This window comes from Coregonus lavaretus (assembly GCF_964263955.1).
Source record: "Coregonus lavaretus genome assembly, chromosome: 17".
NCBI classification, from domain to species: Eukaryota; Metazoa; Chordata; class Actinopteri; order Salmoniformes; family Salmonidae; genus Coregonus; species Coregonus lavaretus.
The window spans coordinates 29,141,259-29,156,535 of record NC_140004.1 but is presented as its reverse complement, the minus strand read 5'-3'; the positions used below and the strand labels follow the sequence as shown (position 1 = coordinate 29,156,535).

Sequence of the window (15,277 nt, the reverse complement as noted above, 5' to 3'; positions counted from 1 at the left end):
GGGAAGGGAAGGGAAGGGGGAGATGAAGACAGACGAACAAGAATGTGACTGACGTGGAATATGAGAAGGGATGGACAAGACATTGAGTTAAAAAAACAAAAGAGTTAAGAGAAAGGGCGTAAATGAATACTGCTACTGTTAAAAACTGTATCTCAGTGTGGCACACACACACACATCATGTTATTTAATTCACTTGATTGACCTCAATACGTTTTTCTGAATGGAGAGAAGATTATAGATAGGATAAAAAGAGGGAGGATGAGAGTAGCGAGGGATGGTGGTAAAACTCCTGGATTACAGACTTTTTCAGATTAATATTCCCAAACGTTAACCTAATTCTAGATAATCCACTGTGGGAGGAGAAGGGGAGGGGAGAGGAGTGAGGGGGAGGGGAAACAGAGACTATTTTCATATTCAAGTTCTCTTTTTTATTCAGATAAAGAGAGTGTGAAAAAATGGGATAGAGAGATAACATGCCATTTAGCAGACACTTTTATCCAAAGCGACTTACAATCATGCGTGCATACATTTCAACGTACGGGTGGTCCCGGGGATCGAACCCACTACCCTGGCGTTACAAGCGCCGTGCTCTCCAATTGAGCTACAGAGGACCACTTGAGCTATAGAGAGAGACGCGTGAGTGAGAGATGGAGGAGAGAGGGAGATAACAGAGAAGTAAAACAGTCTACATTAGGGCCCTTCACTCATCATCACCATCGGTATTTTGTACTGGAGAGTTATTAGCCAACCAATCAAAAGATGGTTTCCTCTCACAAAAAAGGTTCCATTTGCAAAACCAGCTCCTTCAAGGTGACCAGTGTATCTCTGCAAAGCGTCATGGTGCTCAACATTGATATGCGCAATAATTCTGTTGACGAACATACTGTACACACAAGGTTTTTCTTCAGTTGTGCAATGTAATCAAGTGAGTGAAATTGAAAACAAGCTAAGTTTTAGTCATCTTACCTTGTGGCTTTTTGGTTGCTCACAATGCAGACAAGAGTAGGAACAACTGCAGAACTCTGAGTGACTACTGTAATGCTTTTGTTTTATTTCCCCCCTTCATGGAATAGCCCCTTTTACTGACAACGCTTGACTTTACAGTTTTTTACGATTGTTTACACACTAAAATTAAAATTTCCACACAATTAGCAAAATTGTACTCCAATGAGCAAAACACCTCCACAGATTTGCACAACATTACACACAATGTCCGCCTCACCCTTTTTACAAAACATTACACACAGTGATTTGTAAAACTCTACACACATTTTCACACAGATAAGGATCGTGAGGTTGCTTCCTTGTAATTACAAAGCACCGGATTGCCAATTACCACACTAATGAACGAATTGGATAAACACATCTACCAGGTGTGGAAGCACACATGTGCTAATTTGAAAACGCAGCACTCAGGTGTGCTATAAAAGGCAGCAGGTGAGTTCACCTGTCTTCAACAAAAATGGAAGGAGTTAGAAGAAGAAGAAGAGTGAGAATGAGAGGGGGAGCTCAAAGAGGAGATGAAGGCGGTAGAGGAAGAGGAGAAGGAGGTAGAGGAAGAGGCATAGGTAGAGGAGAAGAAGGTAGAGGAAGAGAAGGAGGTAGAGGAAGACACCTAGGTAGAGGAAGAGGTAGAGAAGGACTTGAAGAGTTGATAGAACCTGAACAAAGAAGACGAGGACCAAATTTGACTCGAGAAATCCGTGCAACACTTATTGACCATGTTATCAACCATGGACTGACACTGATGGAAGCTGGACAAAGAGTTCAACCAAATCTCAGCAGAAATACTGTTGCGTCAGTAATTCAGACATTTCATCGAGAAAACAGGTAAGCTAACCACACAGTATACATTGAAACTGAAGCTTGTATAATCAATATTGTTTACTGTGACATTTGACAGTAGGCTGCATATATATATATATATATATATATATATATATATATATATATATATATATATATATATATATATATATATATATATATATATTTATTTATTTATTTATTTTTATCTTATTTTGTTTTTACATAGGATTGAGGGTCGAGGACACCAAGGTGGAAGGGGCCCTATGTTTAGTCGTGCACAAGAGGCCGCCATTGTGAACATGGTTTTGGCCAATAATTGTATCAGGCTACGAGAAATCCAAGCCAATATCATCAATGATGACAATATTTTCAATAACATCCAACGAGTCTCTCTGTCAACATTAGGTCGAATCCTAAAGAAAAATCAAATATACATGAAGCAACTGTATCGGTACCATTTGACAGAAATTCAGAGAGAGTGAAACATCTGCGCAATGAGTATGTGGAGGTATGCATTGTTCATCTGACTATGGTGTGGTATCATGCACTGCTCATAATGTTCTGTCACAAAAAAAATACTGTGCTATAGATATTGAATAGCATCCTATTTTCTTTAATGTGTTTCAGAGAGTCTTGCAAATGGATGCTGCTGAAATTCAACATGAATTTATATATGTGGATGAGGCTGGATTTAACCTTGCAAAAACAAGAAGAAGAGGGAGAAATGTAATTGGGCACAGGGCAATCACCAATGTGCCAGGGCAGCGAGGGGGTAACATCACCCTTTGCGCTGCTATCACACAAAATGGGGTCCTCCACCACCATGCAAATCTGGGACCCTATAATGCCAATCTGATACTTGCATTTCTTGACCGATTGCATGAGATTGTCACAGCATTACACCAAGTGGACCAGATGCGGTACATTGTCGTTTGGGACAATGTCTCATTTCATCGGGCTGCTCTAGTCCAGAACTGGTTCCATGATCACCCTGATTTTGAAGTTTTATACCTTCCCCCATACTCCCCCTTCCTGAATCCTATAGAATAATTGTTTTCAGCGTGGCGGTGGAAGGTATATGACCTGCGGCCTTATGACCGTTTGCCCCTCATTCAGGCCATGGAACAGGCATGTGATCTTATTGAAGCAGCTTCAGTGCAGGGGTGGATTCGTCACACAAGGCGATTCTTCCAACGGTGCCTTGCCAATGAAGACATAGCCTGTGATGTGGATGAAATGTTATGGCCTGATCCAGCCAGACGGAGAGACGGATAGTTACAGTATTCTTGTTGCTTTTACAGTAGTTTTCTTTCATTTCTGTTTACTTTTACTTTACTTTTCTTCAGAGTCAAAGTGTATGTACTGTAATTCATGCAGTAATTTTTATTTGTCTACGGATTTTATTTGTTTACAGTAATTGATATCATTGTTGGTTGATTACTGTAACTGATTATGGTAAGAAATACTGTAAGTATTGAAATAAATACTTGAAATATTCAGTCTGCAGCATCAAGTGTTGTGCAGTGCTTGGTAAGGTTATAGTAGGCCTACAGTATTTGTCTACATTCTCCTTATATCTCAAAACAAATCATGAATAATGTTGTGAGTTTCTCACTATTTTTTGTCACCTAAATTATCTCTCACATACAGTAAGAATGTCTGGCCAAAAATCTTTTTTTTTTTTTTTTTTTTAAATGTGTTTTTTATTTATCACAGCAGTGTGAAACTGGCTGCAATAGTGTATGATCATTGATGACTGTGTTGGTTAAATTAAAACAAATAGCATTTTCACAAATATGTGTATATGTTTTGACTGAAGTGTGTATGTTTTGACTGAAGTGTGTCATTTTGCAAACAATCTAGGAATTTTGCTAATTGATTGTGGTGTTTGGATAATTGTGATTATATTTTGACAAAAAGAACTCTGTTTTCAAAATCGCGTGTAAACAATTGAAAAAAACTGTAAAAGAGACTTGTCACACTGCCTCAGTGTTAGTCACAGCATCCTACATGTGCGGGTGGCATCAATCACTTAATTTCACTGTTGCATTGCTCACTGACTCGTGTGGAAAATAACCAAGTGTATTTTACCCTATAAAGGTCTTAAAGGTGTGTGTGTGCGTGTGCGTGTGTGTGCGTGTGTGTGTGTATGCATGTGTGTGGGTCATAAGGGGTGTTTTCCTCTTATCGTTTGCCCACATGTCAGCATTACCGGAAGCTATACATCCTGTTACTCAAACCTCCATGTAGACACACACAGACACACACACACAGTCTCTTTTTAATGAAGGATCATTGAATACTGTACTGTAGTTCTCTTAGTGATATTTTGGGTATTGTGTGGGAGAGGATGACAGATTGTGCTGTAGTTCTCTTAGTGATATTTTGGGTATTGTGTGGGAGAGGATGACAGATTGTGCTGTAGTTCTCTGAGTTATATTTTGGGTATTGTGTGGGAGAGGATGACAGATTGTGCTGTAGTTCTCTGAGTGATATTTTGGGTATTGTGTGGGAGAGGATGACAGATTGTGCTGTAGTTCTCTGAGTTATATTTTGGGTATTGTGTGGGAGAGGATGACAGATTGTACTGTAGTTCTCTGAGTTATATTTTGGGTATTGTGTGGGAGAGGATGACAGATTGTGCTGTAGTTCTCTGAGTGATATTCTGGGTATTGTGTGGGAGAGGATGACAGATTGTACTGTAGCTCTCTGAGTGATATTCTGGGTATTGTGTGGGAGAGGATGACAGATTGTACTGTAGCTCTCTGAGTGATATTCTGGGTATTGTGTGGGAGAGGATGACAGATTGTACTGTAGTTCTCTGAGTTATATTTTGGGTATTGTGTGGGAGGGGATGACAGATTGTGCTGTAGTTCTCTGAGTGATATTCTGGGTATTGTGTGGGAGAGGATGACAGATTGTACTGTAGCTCTCTGAGTGATATTCTGGGTATTGTGTGGGAGAGGATGACAGATTGTACTGTAGCTCTCTGAGTGATATTCTGGGTATTGTGTGGGAGAGGATGACAGATTGTACTGTAGCTCTCTAAGTGATATTCTGGGTATTGTGTGGGAGAGGATGACAGATTGTACTGTAGCTCTCTGAGTGATATTCTGGATATTGTGTGGGAGAGGATGACAGATTGTACTGTAGCTCTCTGAGTGATATTCTGGGTATTGTGTGGGAGAGGATGACAGATTGTGTTTGTATTGCATGTCAGTAAAGCTAGCTCAGCGGTTGGCAAGCATGATATGTGTTGCGTGTGTGTGCCTGTTGGCATGTATAACCGTGTGACTGTGTGTGTGTGTGTGTGTGTGTGGTACAATAAGTGCAGTCTCAGCTTACAAAGGCAAGGGAGGGGAAAGAGAGAATGAGAGCTGGAGGGAGAGAGAGGAAGTGGAGTGGGAGGAAAAGAGTGGGAGAAACAGTGAATGGATGTGCTGTGGATTACAAGGAAGTGGTGGAGAAGGGAGCAGGAAGTCATAGAATGAATGTTGTTGTATAGAATGAATGGAGCCAAAGTTGAAACAGAGTTAATGAATGTTATGAAAGAGAGTTAATGATGGAACAGAACATTAGCTCAGATTAGGGAGCGCTCCAACCAGACTGGGGTCAGATTAACATGTAAACCAGAGAGAGGGAGGAAGAGAGAGGGGGTGGGAAACAGTTTATGGATAGGGGATGATGTGAATGTTTACCCTTCTCTGCTGTGCAGAATAGCCTACCTCATTACATAAGAGCTCACACACACATGCATGAATGCACCCACTAATACACACACACACATAGTCCTGCAGCATGGTATTTTCCATGCCTGTTTCTTTGGCACATTTGCTTTATAATATTCTCAACATTCACAAAATATATATTTTTTAAACTTTTTAATTCTGCATTGTTGGGAAAGGGCTCATAAGTAAGCATTTCACGGTAAAGTCTGCACCTGCTGTATTCTGCGCATGTGACATTTTTTTGTTGATTTGATTTAAAGCTGCAATCTGCCACTGATTTGGTGAACAGCTGAGGGATGGGGCTGGAGAAATGTAACCACTCTCAAATTCTTGGCCAGAGCTATGGATACAAGGACTGATATCTATGATATCAAAATTAGAGTTCTAACTATGTTTTGAGGCTATACCGTTTATTTACATTTACATTGTTTACAAACAAAGGAGTTAAAACAAGCTTATATTTTGGGCTCTGGTGGGGTACGACAGTTTAACTAAGCTCACAAAGCACTTATAAGTTATTTTCTTCAAGAATCAATAGGTAGGCCTATATATCATGACTTAAAAAGTAAAAAAATTGATGTAGTAACTGTACATTTCCCCTTTAAAGGGGAACTCTCAACCCCAATTTCAGCATTTGCCCAACCCCTTAACATTACAATTAAAATGCATTCAGGTGAGACGTTGTGGGTGGGGGGAATTGCTAATAAATATAAATGTATGTGGGTGAGTAAACGTGGTACCGGATCCCAACACTTTCTCACTAAAGCATACTTACCAGAAAGAAGTCAATTGGCACGCACTGATAATAAAAATCTGTGCATCGTTAGCAAACACGGCTCTGTACAGTGAGTACAGTGCTAAGGCGCTAACTTTCTGATATCTATTGCCACTTGCGATGTAAGTCGAATCCCCTATAGGGCTAAAATATATATATGAAATGTGGACTCACATTTATTGCGGTATTGTATTGGGAATAAAAGTGCAATCATCACCTTGAAAATGAAGATTAGGGGCTCAATTCAATCCAACCCGCATTACAGTATTTAAGTAAAAACATTGAATTTGGTCATATGCAGAAATGTGCCTTACTGCCTTTTCAAATCAAATCAAAATCAAATCAAATTGTATTTGTCACATGCGCCGAATACAACAGGTGTAGACCTTACCGTGAAATGCTTACTTACAAGCCCTTAACCAACAATGCAGTTCAAGAAATAGAGTTAAGAAAATATTTACTAAATAAACTAAAGTAGGAAAAAAAAAAAAAAAAGTACATAACAATAACGAGGCTCTATACAGGGGGTACCGGTACCAAGTCAATGTGTGGGGGTACAGGTTAGTCGAGGTCATTTGTAAAGTGACTATGCATAGATAATGAACAGTCAACTTGGGTGACTGGAGTCTTTGACCATTTTTTGGGCCTTCCTCTGACACCGCCTAGTAGAGAGGTCCTGGATGTCAGGAAGCTTGGCCCCAGTGATGTACTGTAGAACTTTTTGAGGATCTGGGGACCCATGCTAAATCTTTTCAGTCTCCTGAGGGGGAAAAGGTGTTCTCGTCACAACTGTCTTGGTGTGTTTGGACCATGATAGTTCATTGGTGATGTGGACACCAAGGAACTTGAAACTCTCGACCCGCTCCACTTCAGCCCCGTCGATATTAATGGAGGCCTGTTCGGCCCTCCTTTTCCTGTAGTCCACGATCAGCTCCTTTGTCCGGCTCACATTGAGGGAGAGGTTGTTGTCCTAGCACCACACTGCCAGGTCTCTGACCTCCTCCCTACAGGCTGTCTCATCGTTGTCGGTGATCAGGCTTACCACTGTTGTGTTGTCAGCAAACCTAATGATGGTGTTGGAGTCGTGCTTGGTCACGCAGTTGTGGGTGAACAGGGAGTACAGGAGGGGACTAAGCACGCACCCCTGAGAGGCCCCAGTGTTGAGGATCAGCGTGGCAGATGTGTTGTTGCCTACTCTTACCGCCTGGGGGCGGCCCGTCAGGAAGTCCAGGATCCAGTTGCAGAGGGAGGTCTTTGAATTTTGTGTAACGTCAGTAGTGTAGTCAAGGAAGCATCATGCAAAATATATTGGCACACTCCATTTACCAAGACCATTGCCAAATGATATTTTATAGTATGCCTTGAGGTGGTACCACCCAGCACACCGAATCCCTCCATTGAGATGACGTAGAGGCACCTTCCCTCTGCATCATGATTTCAATGGTAGAGTTGAACCTCTAGGGGCAAAAAGAGGTAGATTTACTACTAAAATACCAAAATATATCACTTTTGAAACAAACTGTCAAAATGAAGACCAGAATTGACTTGCTTCACTATAACTAAGCATAAAACATCTGTTTTTTTAATGATGTATTTTTCTTCATGAAAGTTACTCTTTAATTGATTTGAACTTATTCAGACAATATATATATATATTTTTTAATGCATCTCAAACAGTCATTCACAAACGTTGTATCTGTTCTGTAGTCTGGATGGCTGGCTGGCTGTCTGGGGGTATTTTTCCACCACAGTGATAATGGATATCCATTCTAACCAACAGCAGGGAATCCATTCTAATCAACTTTCACACATCCAACTGTAGCCAGAGGCAAGGACACAACTAGAGGATGGGAACTGAAACACAGATATTTATCTGACCATAACCTTTAACCCAACCCCTAAAAATAGGCCTACACCCTAACCTTATCTTTAAACCCTTGATTGATTACAAAATAGCATGTAAATAATAATATGTTTTATATGTCACAGGCTACCCCCCTGCAATTTCAATGAATCAGCCCTGAATCAATGGAGACAGTTTAAATGAGGTGTGTGTGTGTGTGTGCATATTTTATTTATTTTTATTTTTATTTAACCTTTATTTAACCAGGTAAGCCAGTTGAGAACAAGTTCTCATATGTTGAAAATGGGTGCTTAAAGTCTAAACATGACGTCATTTAGAACAAAACACGGGGTAAACCCTGAGCACCACGTGTGGTTTTGGAAAATCTGAGTTTTTACGTCAAACACCATATAAGGAGTACCGGTACAGACAGACGAGCATATATGGTCGTTCCGTCTGTGATGTGTCTTCCTTATGTGGAAAAAGAGGGTGGAGTAGCAGTGAGGTATAAAACCCCGCCCTCCCATCTCATCCCATCTCTTAATAAGAAACAAGAGGTAACGACAGTTTAGTACTGATTTCGAGGTGAATTGTTTATTGAAATAGGCTGAAGTCAAATTGTGGAAATTAGTTGATCAAGTTTTAAATATATTCAGATCAAGAAGCAAGTGTGTTTTGGCAAACATTTTGTTGCTTTTAGGCTAGTCTATAACTTTCCACAGGAGAAACAAATCAAAACGACAACAATTTCTTATTTTTTTCTGTTTGTTTTTGGGACCAGAACTAAATCATGTGTTCAAGCAACGAGCCTCTGGAGATAACTGGTATTGAGTTGGCCCACATCCTCAGAACTCCCCGGGACCAGTTCACCTCAGGCGGCTGTGTGATGCTGGACTGTCGGCCGTTCCTTGCCTTCTCCAGGACTCGCATCTCCGAGTCCCGCAATGTCAACTGGAACTCGATGCTCCGGCGTCGGTCCAAGAGCTCCGTTGTTTGTTTGGAGTGGTTGGTCGCGGACAAGGACCTCCTTGGTCGGCTGCGCAGAGGGGATTTCTCGCCAATCGTGGTGCTTGATGAGAGTAGCCTTTCTATGGCCGAACTGAAAGGGGAGAGCTTGGCCAGTATGCTGCTGACTGCTCTACAAGCCGATGTCCAGTCCAGCTCAACACAGATCTGCTTTCTACAAGGTGAGATTTACCAGGCTACAAAACAAAACAAGTCGGCTATTAGATCATTTAGAATGAGATGAAATGGGCCTACAAAATAGAATAAGAATAGCCCAAAAAGTCCAAAGTTGGAGTTGTTAATGAATATCTTTAGGCCTAAATATGATAATAACCAGATTATTTAGTTACATACATTTTAATAATTTCCTCTACAAGCCATCCTCTAAGTAGGTAATGTTCCTATCTGGTACAGAAGATGTGAGGAGTTATGTCATGAGCTGCTGAGTGACATAGTAATGTTTCTCAATGACAGGTGGCTTTGAAGGGTTCCATGAAGAATATCCAGAAGTCTGTTTCAACTCCCCAGGCCTGCTGGGACACAACCCTACAATGATGGACCTGGAGCCTAGTGTGACAGGGCGGAAAACACCACTCTATGATCAGGTGAGAGACTGGGAAAATAACTGAAATAATTGCATGTGGAATTTTTTTTCAGACATTTGTCCCCTACTTTACTTGGTTTGGGATGTTTTCCTTCATGGATTGAAATCAGTCATGTTTTGGTTGGTTCTTGTTTTTGATCGGATGGTTTGTGTTTGATTGACAGGAGGGTCCAGTGGAGCTCCTTCCCTTCCTGTTTCTGGGCAGTGCAGTTCACTCGTCGCGGCGCGAAACTCTCGCAGCAGCGGGGATCACGGCAGTGCTCAACGTGTCCTCCTCCTGCCCCAACCTGTACGAAGAGGAACTGCACTACATGAGACTCACTGTAGAGGACAGCCTGGCTGCAGATATCGGAGCACGCTTCCCTGAGGCCATCGCCTTCATAGGTCAGTTCCACTACTAGCATCACCTTCTGGGTGTGTCCCAAAAGGCACCTTATTCTAATTTGGTGCGCAGACATTGGTCGTGTTCCCCTGCTCAGACGTTGCATGCATCCACCAATGGTTGCGTGCCACGTCATCGACTGTGGTGTCGGGCACCAGATTGCTATAACATATGATGTGGTTAGCTGATACGTAAAATACCTATCCAGGCGTTGTAAGATCTGGCATGCGTCAGCAATGTCTGAGCAGGGGAACATGACCGTTGTCTCCTCTCCTTCATTTGAAAACGCAGGACAGGTGAAAGATTGCCAATTTCTGGGACATTTCTTTCACATAAATCTAGATTGGAGAGACGAGGAAGGAAGACATTTTAGACTATTGAGACTGTGTGCTAAAACACAGAGCTCAACGCTAACGACCTTGTTCTCTAACTTCTCTGTTGCAGACTCGGTGAAGGAGCGTGGTGGTCGTGTGCTGGTGCACTGCCAAGCCGGGATCTCTCGCTCAGCCACTATCTGTCTGGCCTACCTCATCCACGCCCGGCGCGTCCGATTGGACGAGGCCTTCGACTTCGTGAAGCAGCGACGCCAGGTCATCTCTCCTAACCTGGCCTTCATGGGACAGCTGCTGCAGTTTGAGACCGACGTCCTATGTCACTGACTCCATAATTTAGCGATATATTTACATATATGCTTTGCCACTAGACTCGCACAGATATATTTCTGATTAATACATAAGATAAATGTACTTTCTATATGCACTTCCATTAGGTGGATTTGTTCAAAAAGTTGACTTGTGTTGTTTAACTTTTGACGGACAACTGACTATGATGAAGAATGTGTATTCGATTTCACACGTTTTCATGTGTCTCTGCGTGGCCACAGCCTCACATAACTGTGCTCAGAGAAATGTTTACCCACTCTGCCACTGGCTGGGCTATATCTGAGAGAAACACACAGAGACAGTACATGGTGAGAGAAATGTATATCTGCTGTACTGCTGGCAGGAGAAATATGTGTGTGGTGTTTGCCTTTTTGGACATTTTGCAAGGGCTGACATAAAGGCCTATACTGTGAGATAAACCCCAGCAAGCTGCTGGGTACTGGAGTAATAACTACTGTCTGTAAAACTAAATGTGAATGATTTTTTTTATCTTGATCAGGTGATTTATTGTATTAAGGGCAATACATCAATGCAATCAATTTCCTTACACCAATGCAAATCTGAAACAAGCTCATCCTCATCAAATCAAAGGTGTTGGCTGTAGCCTGCAGGTCTGCTCTGGGCAAAGGGAAGAAGCCATCTCAATTGTTTTTATCAAACGTATTTTTAATAATTTTATTATGGTTTTGACAGTTGTGATTTACACTGTCTGTTACTGCACTTTATTTGCCAATGTGGAGGCAGTTTCATGCTGTTTTTCACACAGATTAAATACTTTATAAACTGGAAAACACATGTTTGTCTTTGTTCGTTTATATAATGTCCTGTTTACGTACAGTGCCTTCAGAAGGTATTCACACCTCTTGACATTTTCTACATTTTGTTGTGTTACAGCCTGAATTTAAAATGGATTACATTGAGATTTTGTGTCACTGGCCTACACACAATACCCCATAATGTCAAAGTGGAATTATGTTTTATATACATTTTTACAAATTAATTAAAAATGAGAAGATGAAATGTCTTGAGTCAATAAGTAATTAACTCCTTTGTTATGGCAAGAATAAATAAGTACAGGAGTAAAAATGTGCTTAACAAGTCACATAAGTTGCATGGACTCACTTTGTGTGGAATAATAGTGTTTAACATGATTTTTTTAACGACTACCTCATCTCTGTACCCAACATATACAATTATCTGTAAGGTCACTTAGTCGATGAAGTGAACTTCAAACACAGATTCAACCACAAAGACCAGGGAGGTTTTCCAATGCTTCGCAAACAAGGGCACCTATGGTAGATGGGTAAAAAAAAAAAAAAAGCAGACATTGAATATCCCTTTGAGCGTGAAGTTATAAATTACACTTTGGATGGTGTATCAATACAACCAGTCACTACAAAGATACAGGCGTCCAGAGAGTTTAATGGCTGTGATAGGATGAAACTGAGGATGGATTAACATCATTGTAGTTATCCCCAATACTAACCTAATTGACAGAGTCAAAAGAAGGAAGCCTGTATAGAATTAAAATATTCCAAAAACATCCATCCTGTTTGCAATAAGGCACTAAAGTAAAACTGAAAATAATGTGGCAAAGAAGTGATCCAACACAACACATCACTGAGTACCTCACTTCATATTTTCAAGCATGGTGGTGGCTGCATTATGTTATGGGTATGCTTGTCATTGGCAAGAACTAGGGAGTTTTTTTGGATAAAAATAAATGGAGTAGAGCTAAGCGCAGGAAAAATCCTAGAGGAAAACCTGGTTCAGTCTGCTTTCCAACTGACTGGGAGACAAATTCACCTTTCAGCAGGACAATAACTTAAAACACAATGCCAAATATACACTGGAGTTGGTTACCAAGACGACATTGAATCTTCCTGAGTGGCCTAGTTATAGTTTTTACTTAAATCGGCTTGAAAATCTATGGCAAGACTTGAAAATGGCTGTCAAGCAATGATCAACAACCAACTTGACAGAGCCTGGAGAATTGTAAAAGGAATAATGTGAAAATGTTGTACAATCCAGGTGTGCAAAGCTCTTAGAGAACTACCCAGAAACACTCACAGCTGTAATCGCTGCCAAAGGGGATACTAACATGTATTGACTCAGGTGTATGTGAATACTTACGTAAATTCGATATTTCTGAATTTCGTTTTCAATAAATTAGCAAAAATGTCTAAAAACATGTTTTCAATTTGTAATTATAGGGTATTGTGTGTAGATGGGTGAGGGAAAAATATATTTAATCTATTTTGAATTCAGGCTGTAACACAACAAAATGTGGAATAAGTCAAGGGGTATGAATACTTTCTGAAGGCACTATATCTGTCCTGCCCTCAAATATATCCTGTTGAAAGATACAACAGCCAACACAAACATCTTAGGCTATGGCCACATAGACACATGATGAGGATGAAATAGTATATGCATTCATCAATTGTCAGTTTTTGTCCATCAAAAGTTAAACTCAAGTGAACTGGCCACAGCCTTTCTTGTTTCCAGCATGTGGGAGCAAAATCTTGCACAAGCCTGTAGTGGATCAAGTTCAGTGCCATAAAGCAAAAAGGGACAGCGAAGTCCTGCCTGTGTGAATAACTGATTTATAACGTAACAGCGTCCTCTAGTGATAGCTTTGAAGACCAAGTTTTAGTAATATTCAGATAATAAATCTAGATATCTAGAGATATCCAGTGGATGGCACTCTATGACCAGTCCCCCTTAACACCCCAGTCATCTCTTAAAGGAAAACTTCGCCCCAAAACTATATTTTGGTATTTGTTTTATAAGTCCATTGTTGATATAGTCCCAAAACGTTTTGCATGTCAGCAATCAAGTTTTCAAGATATGTAACTTTCAAAATACAGAAATCTGCCTCACATGATGCCAAATGCATCATACGGGCCAGATTGCTATATTTTGAAGGTTAGATATCTTGAAAACTTGATTGCTGACATGCAAAACATTTTGGGACTATATCAACAATGGACTAATGAAACAAATACCAAAATATAGTTTTTGGGTGGAGTTTTTCTTTAAGAAGGAAATGACTCAGACTCGATTTTCATTCATAATGTTATGACTTTTTTGACATTTATTTATAAAATAGGAAATAGAGAGCGGGAGATCTGAGAAGTTAGCGACAACAGAAGGACAGGGTGAGAAGGGGAGATCTGAGAAGTTAGAGACAACAGAAGGACAAGGTGAGAAGGGGAGATCTGAGAAGTTAGAGACAACAGAAGGACAAGGTGAGAAGGGGAGATCTGAGAAGTTAGCGACAACAGAAGGACAAGGTGAGAAGGGGAGATCTGAGAAGTTAGAGACAACAGAAGGACAAGGTGAGAAGGGGAGATCTGAGAAGTTAGAGACAACAGAAGGACAAGGTGAGAAGGGGAGATCTGAGAAGTTAGAGACAACAGAAGGACAAGGTGAGAAGGGGAGATCTGAGAAGTTAGAGACAACAGAAGGACAGGAAATGCCAGACTGGGAATTTTAAAAATGGGGCCGTATTTATCGAATGTCTCAGAGCAGGAGTGCTGATCTAGTATCGAGGATCAGTTCCCCCGTCCATGTAATCTAATGTAAAAAGAAAGGCATCTTTCTGACTAGGCCTAAGGCCATCATTAAGACAAGTACCTGCTATTCCCCTCTAACTTGAAAATGTCATCTAAAATATCTCAACTGTATAACTAACAATCAGGGTACAATTCAATACAATAAAATGCAATACTTCTATATACAACACCCTCCTGCCCGCCTCTCTTACCTCGAGGCCACCGCTGCACCAACAGCATCTTCAACAAGGTTTCTCACTTTAGAGCAAAGCATTTCCCTGATGCTTCCCTGTGAGGTATAATTACCTGATGCATTTTACATTTTATTCGGTGTCCCCACCTCCTCCACACCTCACCATAAAATCTCCCCCACACCCCCATGAGGATACTAGCCTACCTATATGAAGTAGGACTGCTTAATTTTCTCAAAATATAATTCAATTTTGCTGTCTTGATCAAACCAAAGCCTGGATGAAGAGCTTTGTAGCTCTATTTATTACCTCAGTATGTGTGTGTGTCCTGTTCAGATCCTGTCTCTTGTTGTCAGAGTTGGTCCCCGTAGGAATACAGATCTGTCATGGCTAAGGCATTTAGTCAATATCAAGACTCCTTCTCTCTTGGCAAGAATATGTAACAAAACGAAAAAGGACAGCATGTACCCCTATTACTCAGCACCTTTTTGGTGGTTTATTTAGTACTTATAGATTATATGTTCCTCACTCTCTCTCACACACACACACACGCACACACACAAACATATATACACACATGTTTGGGCCAAGGAAAGAGACAGTGGGAGAGTGTGTGTTTAAATGTTAATGTCAGTTAGTACTATGAACTATGAATAAATACGTTATTCAGACGAATACTTACTGTCTGAAATGATTAGGTCTGTCTTGCCTCTACGCATCA

The 15,277-nt window shown here is 40.7% G+C and overlaps 1 protein-coding gene across 1 annotated transcript; it reads left to right on the top strand.

Annotated features, from left to right (window-relative positions):
• The first annotated feature begins 8,690 nt into the window (after positions 1-8,690).
• On the top strand, positions 8,691-11,599 carry dusp2 (dual specificity phosphatase 2). Its single transcript, XM_084181377.1, has 4 exons — positions 8,691-9,342; positions 9,635-9,765; positions 9,929-10,148; positions 10,591-11,599. Exons 1-4 carry the CDS (start codon positions 8,946-8,948, stop codon positions 10,803-10,805), a joined length of 963 nt encoding a protein of 320 aa, XP_084037503.1. The 5' UTR covers positions 8,691-8,945; the 3' UTR covers positions 10,806-11,599.
• Positions 11,600-15,277: the final 3,678 nt, after the last annotated feature.

What these genes read in the sequence shown, in the direction of transcription:
- dusp2 (XM_084181377.1), top strand. Translation starts at nt 8,946, where the DNA reads ATGTGTTCAAGCAACGAGCCTCTGGAGATAACTGGTATTGAGTTGGCC. An exon ending in AAACACCACTCTATGATCAG is followed by an intron (nt 9,766 to 9,928) that starts GTGAGAGACTGG and finishes TTTGATTGACAG; the next exon opens with GAGGGTCCAGTGGAGCTCCT. An exon ending in TGAGGCCATCGCCTTCATAG is followed by an intron (nt 10,149 to 10,590) that starts GTCAGTTCCACT and finishes TCTCTGTTGCAG; the next exon opens with ACTCGGTGAAGGAGCGTGGT.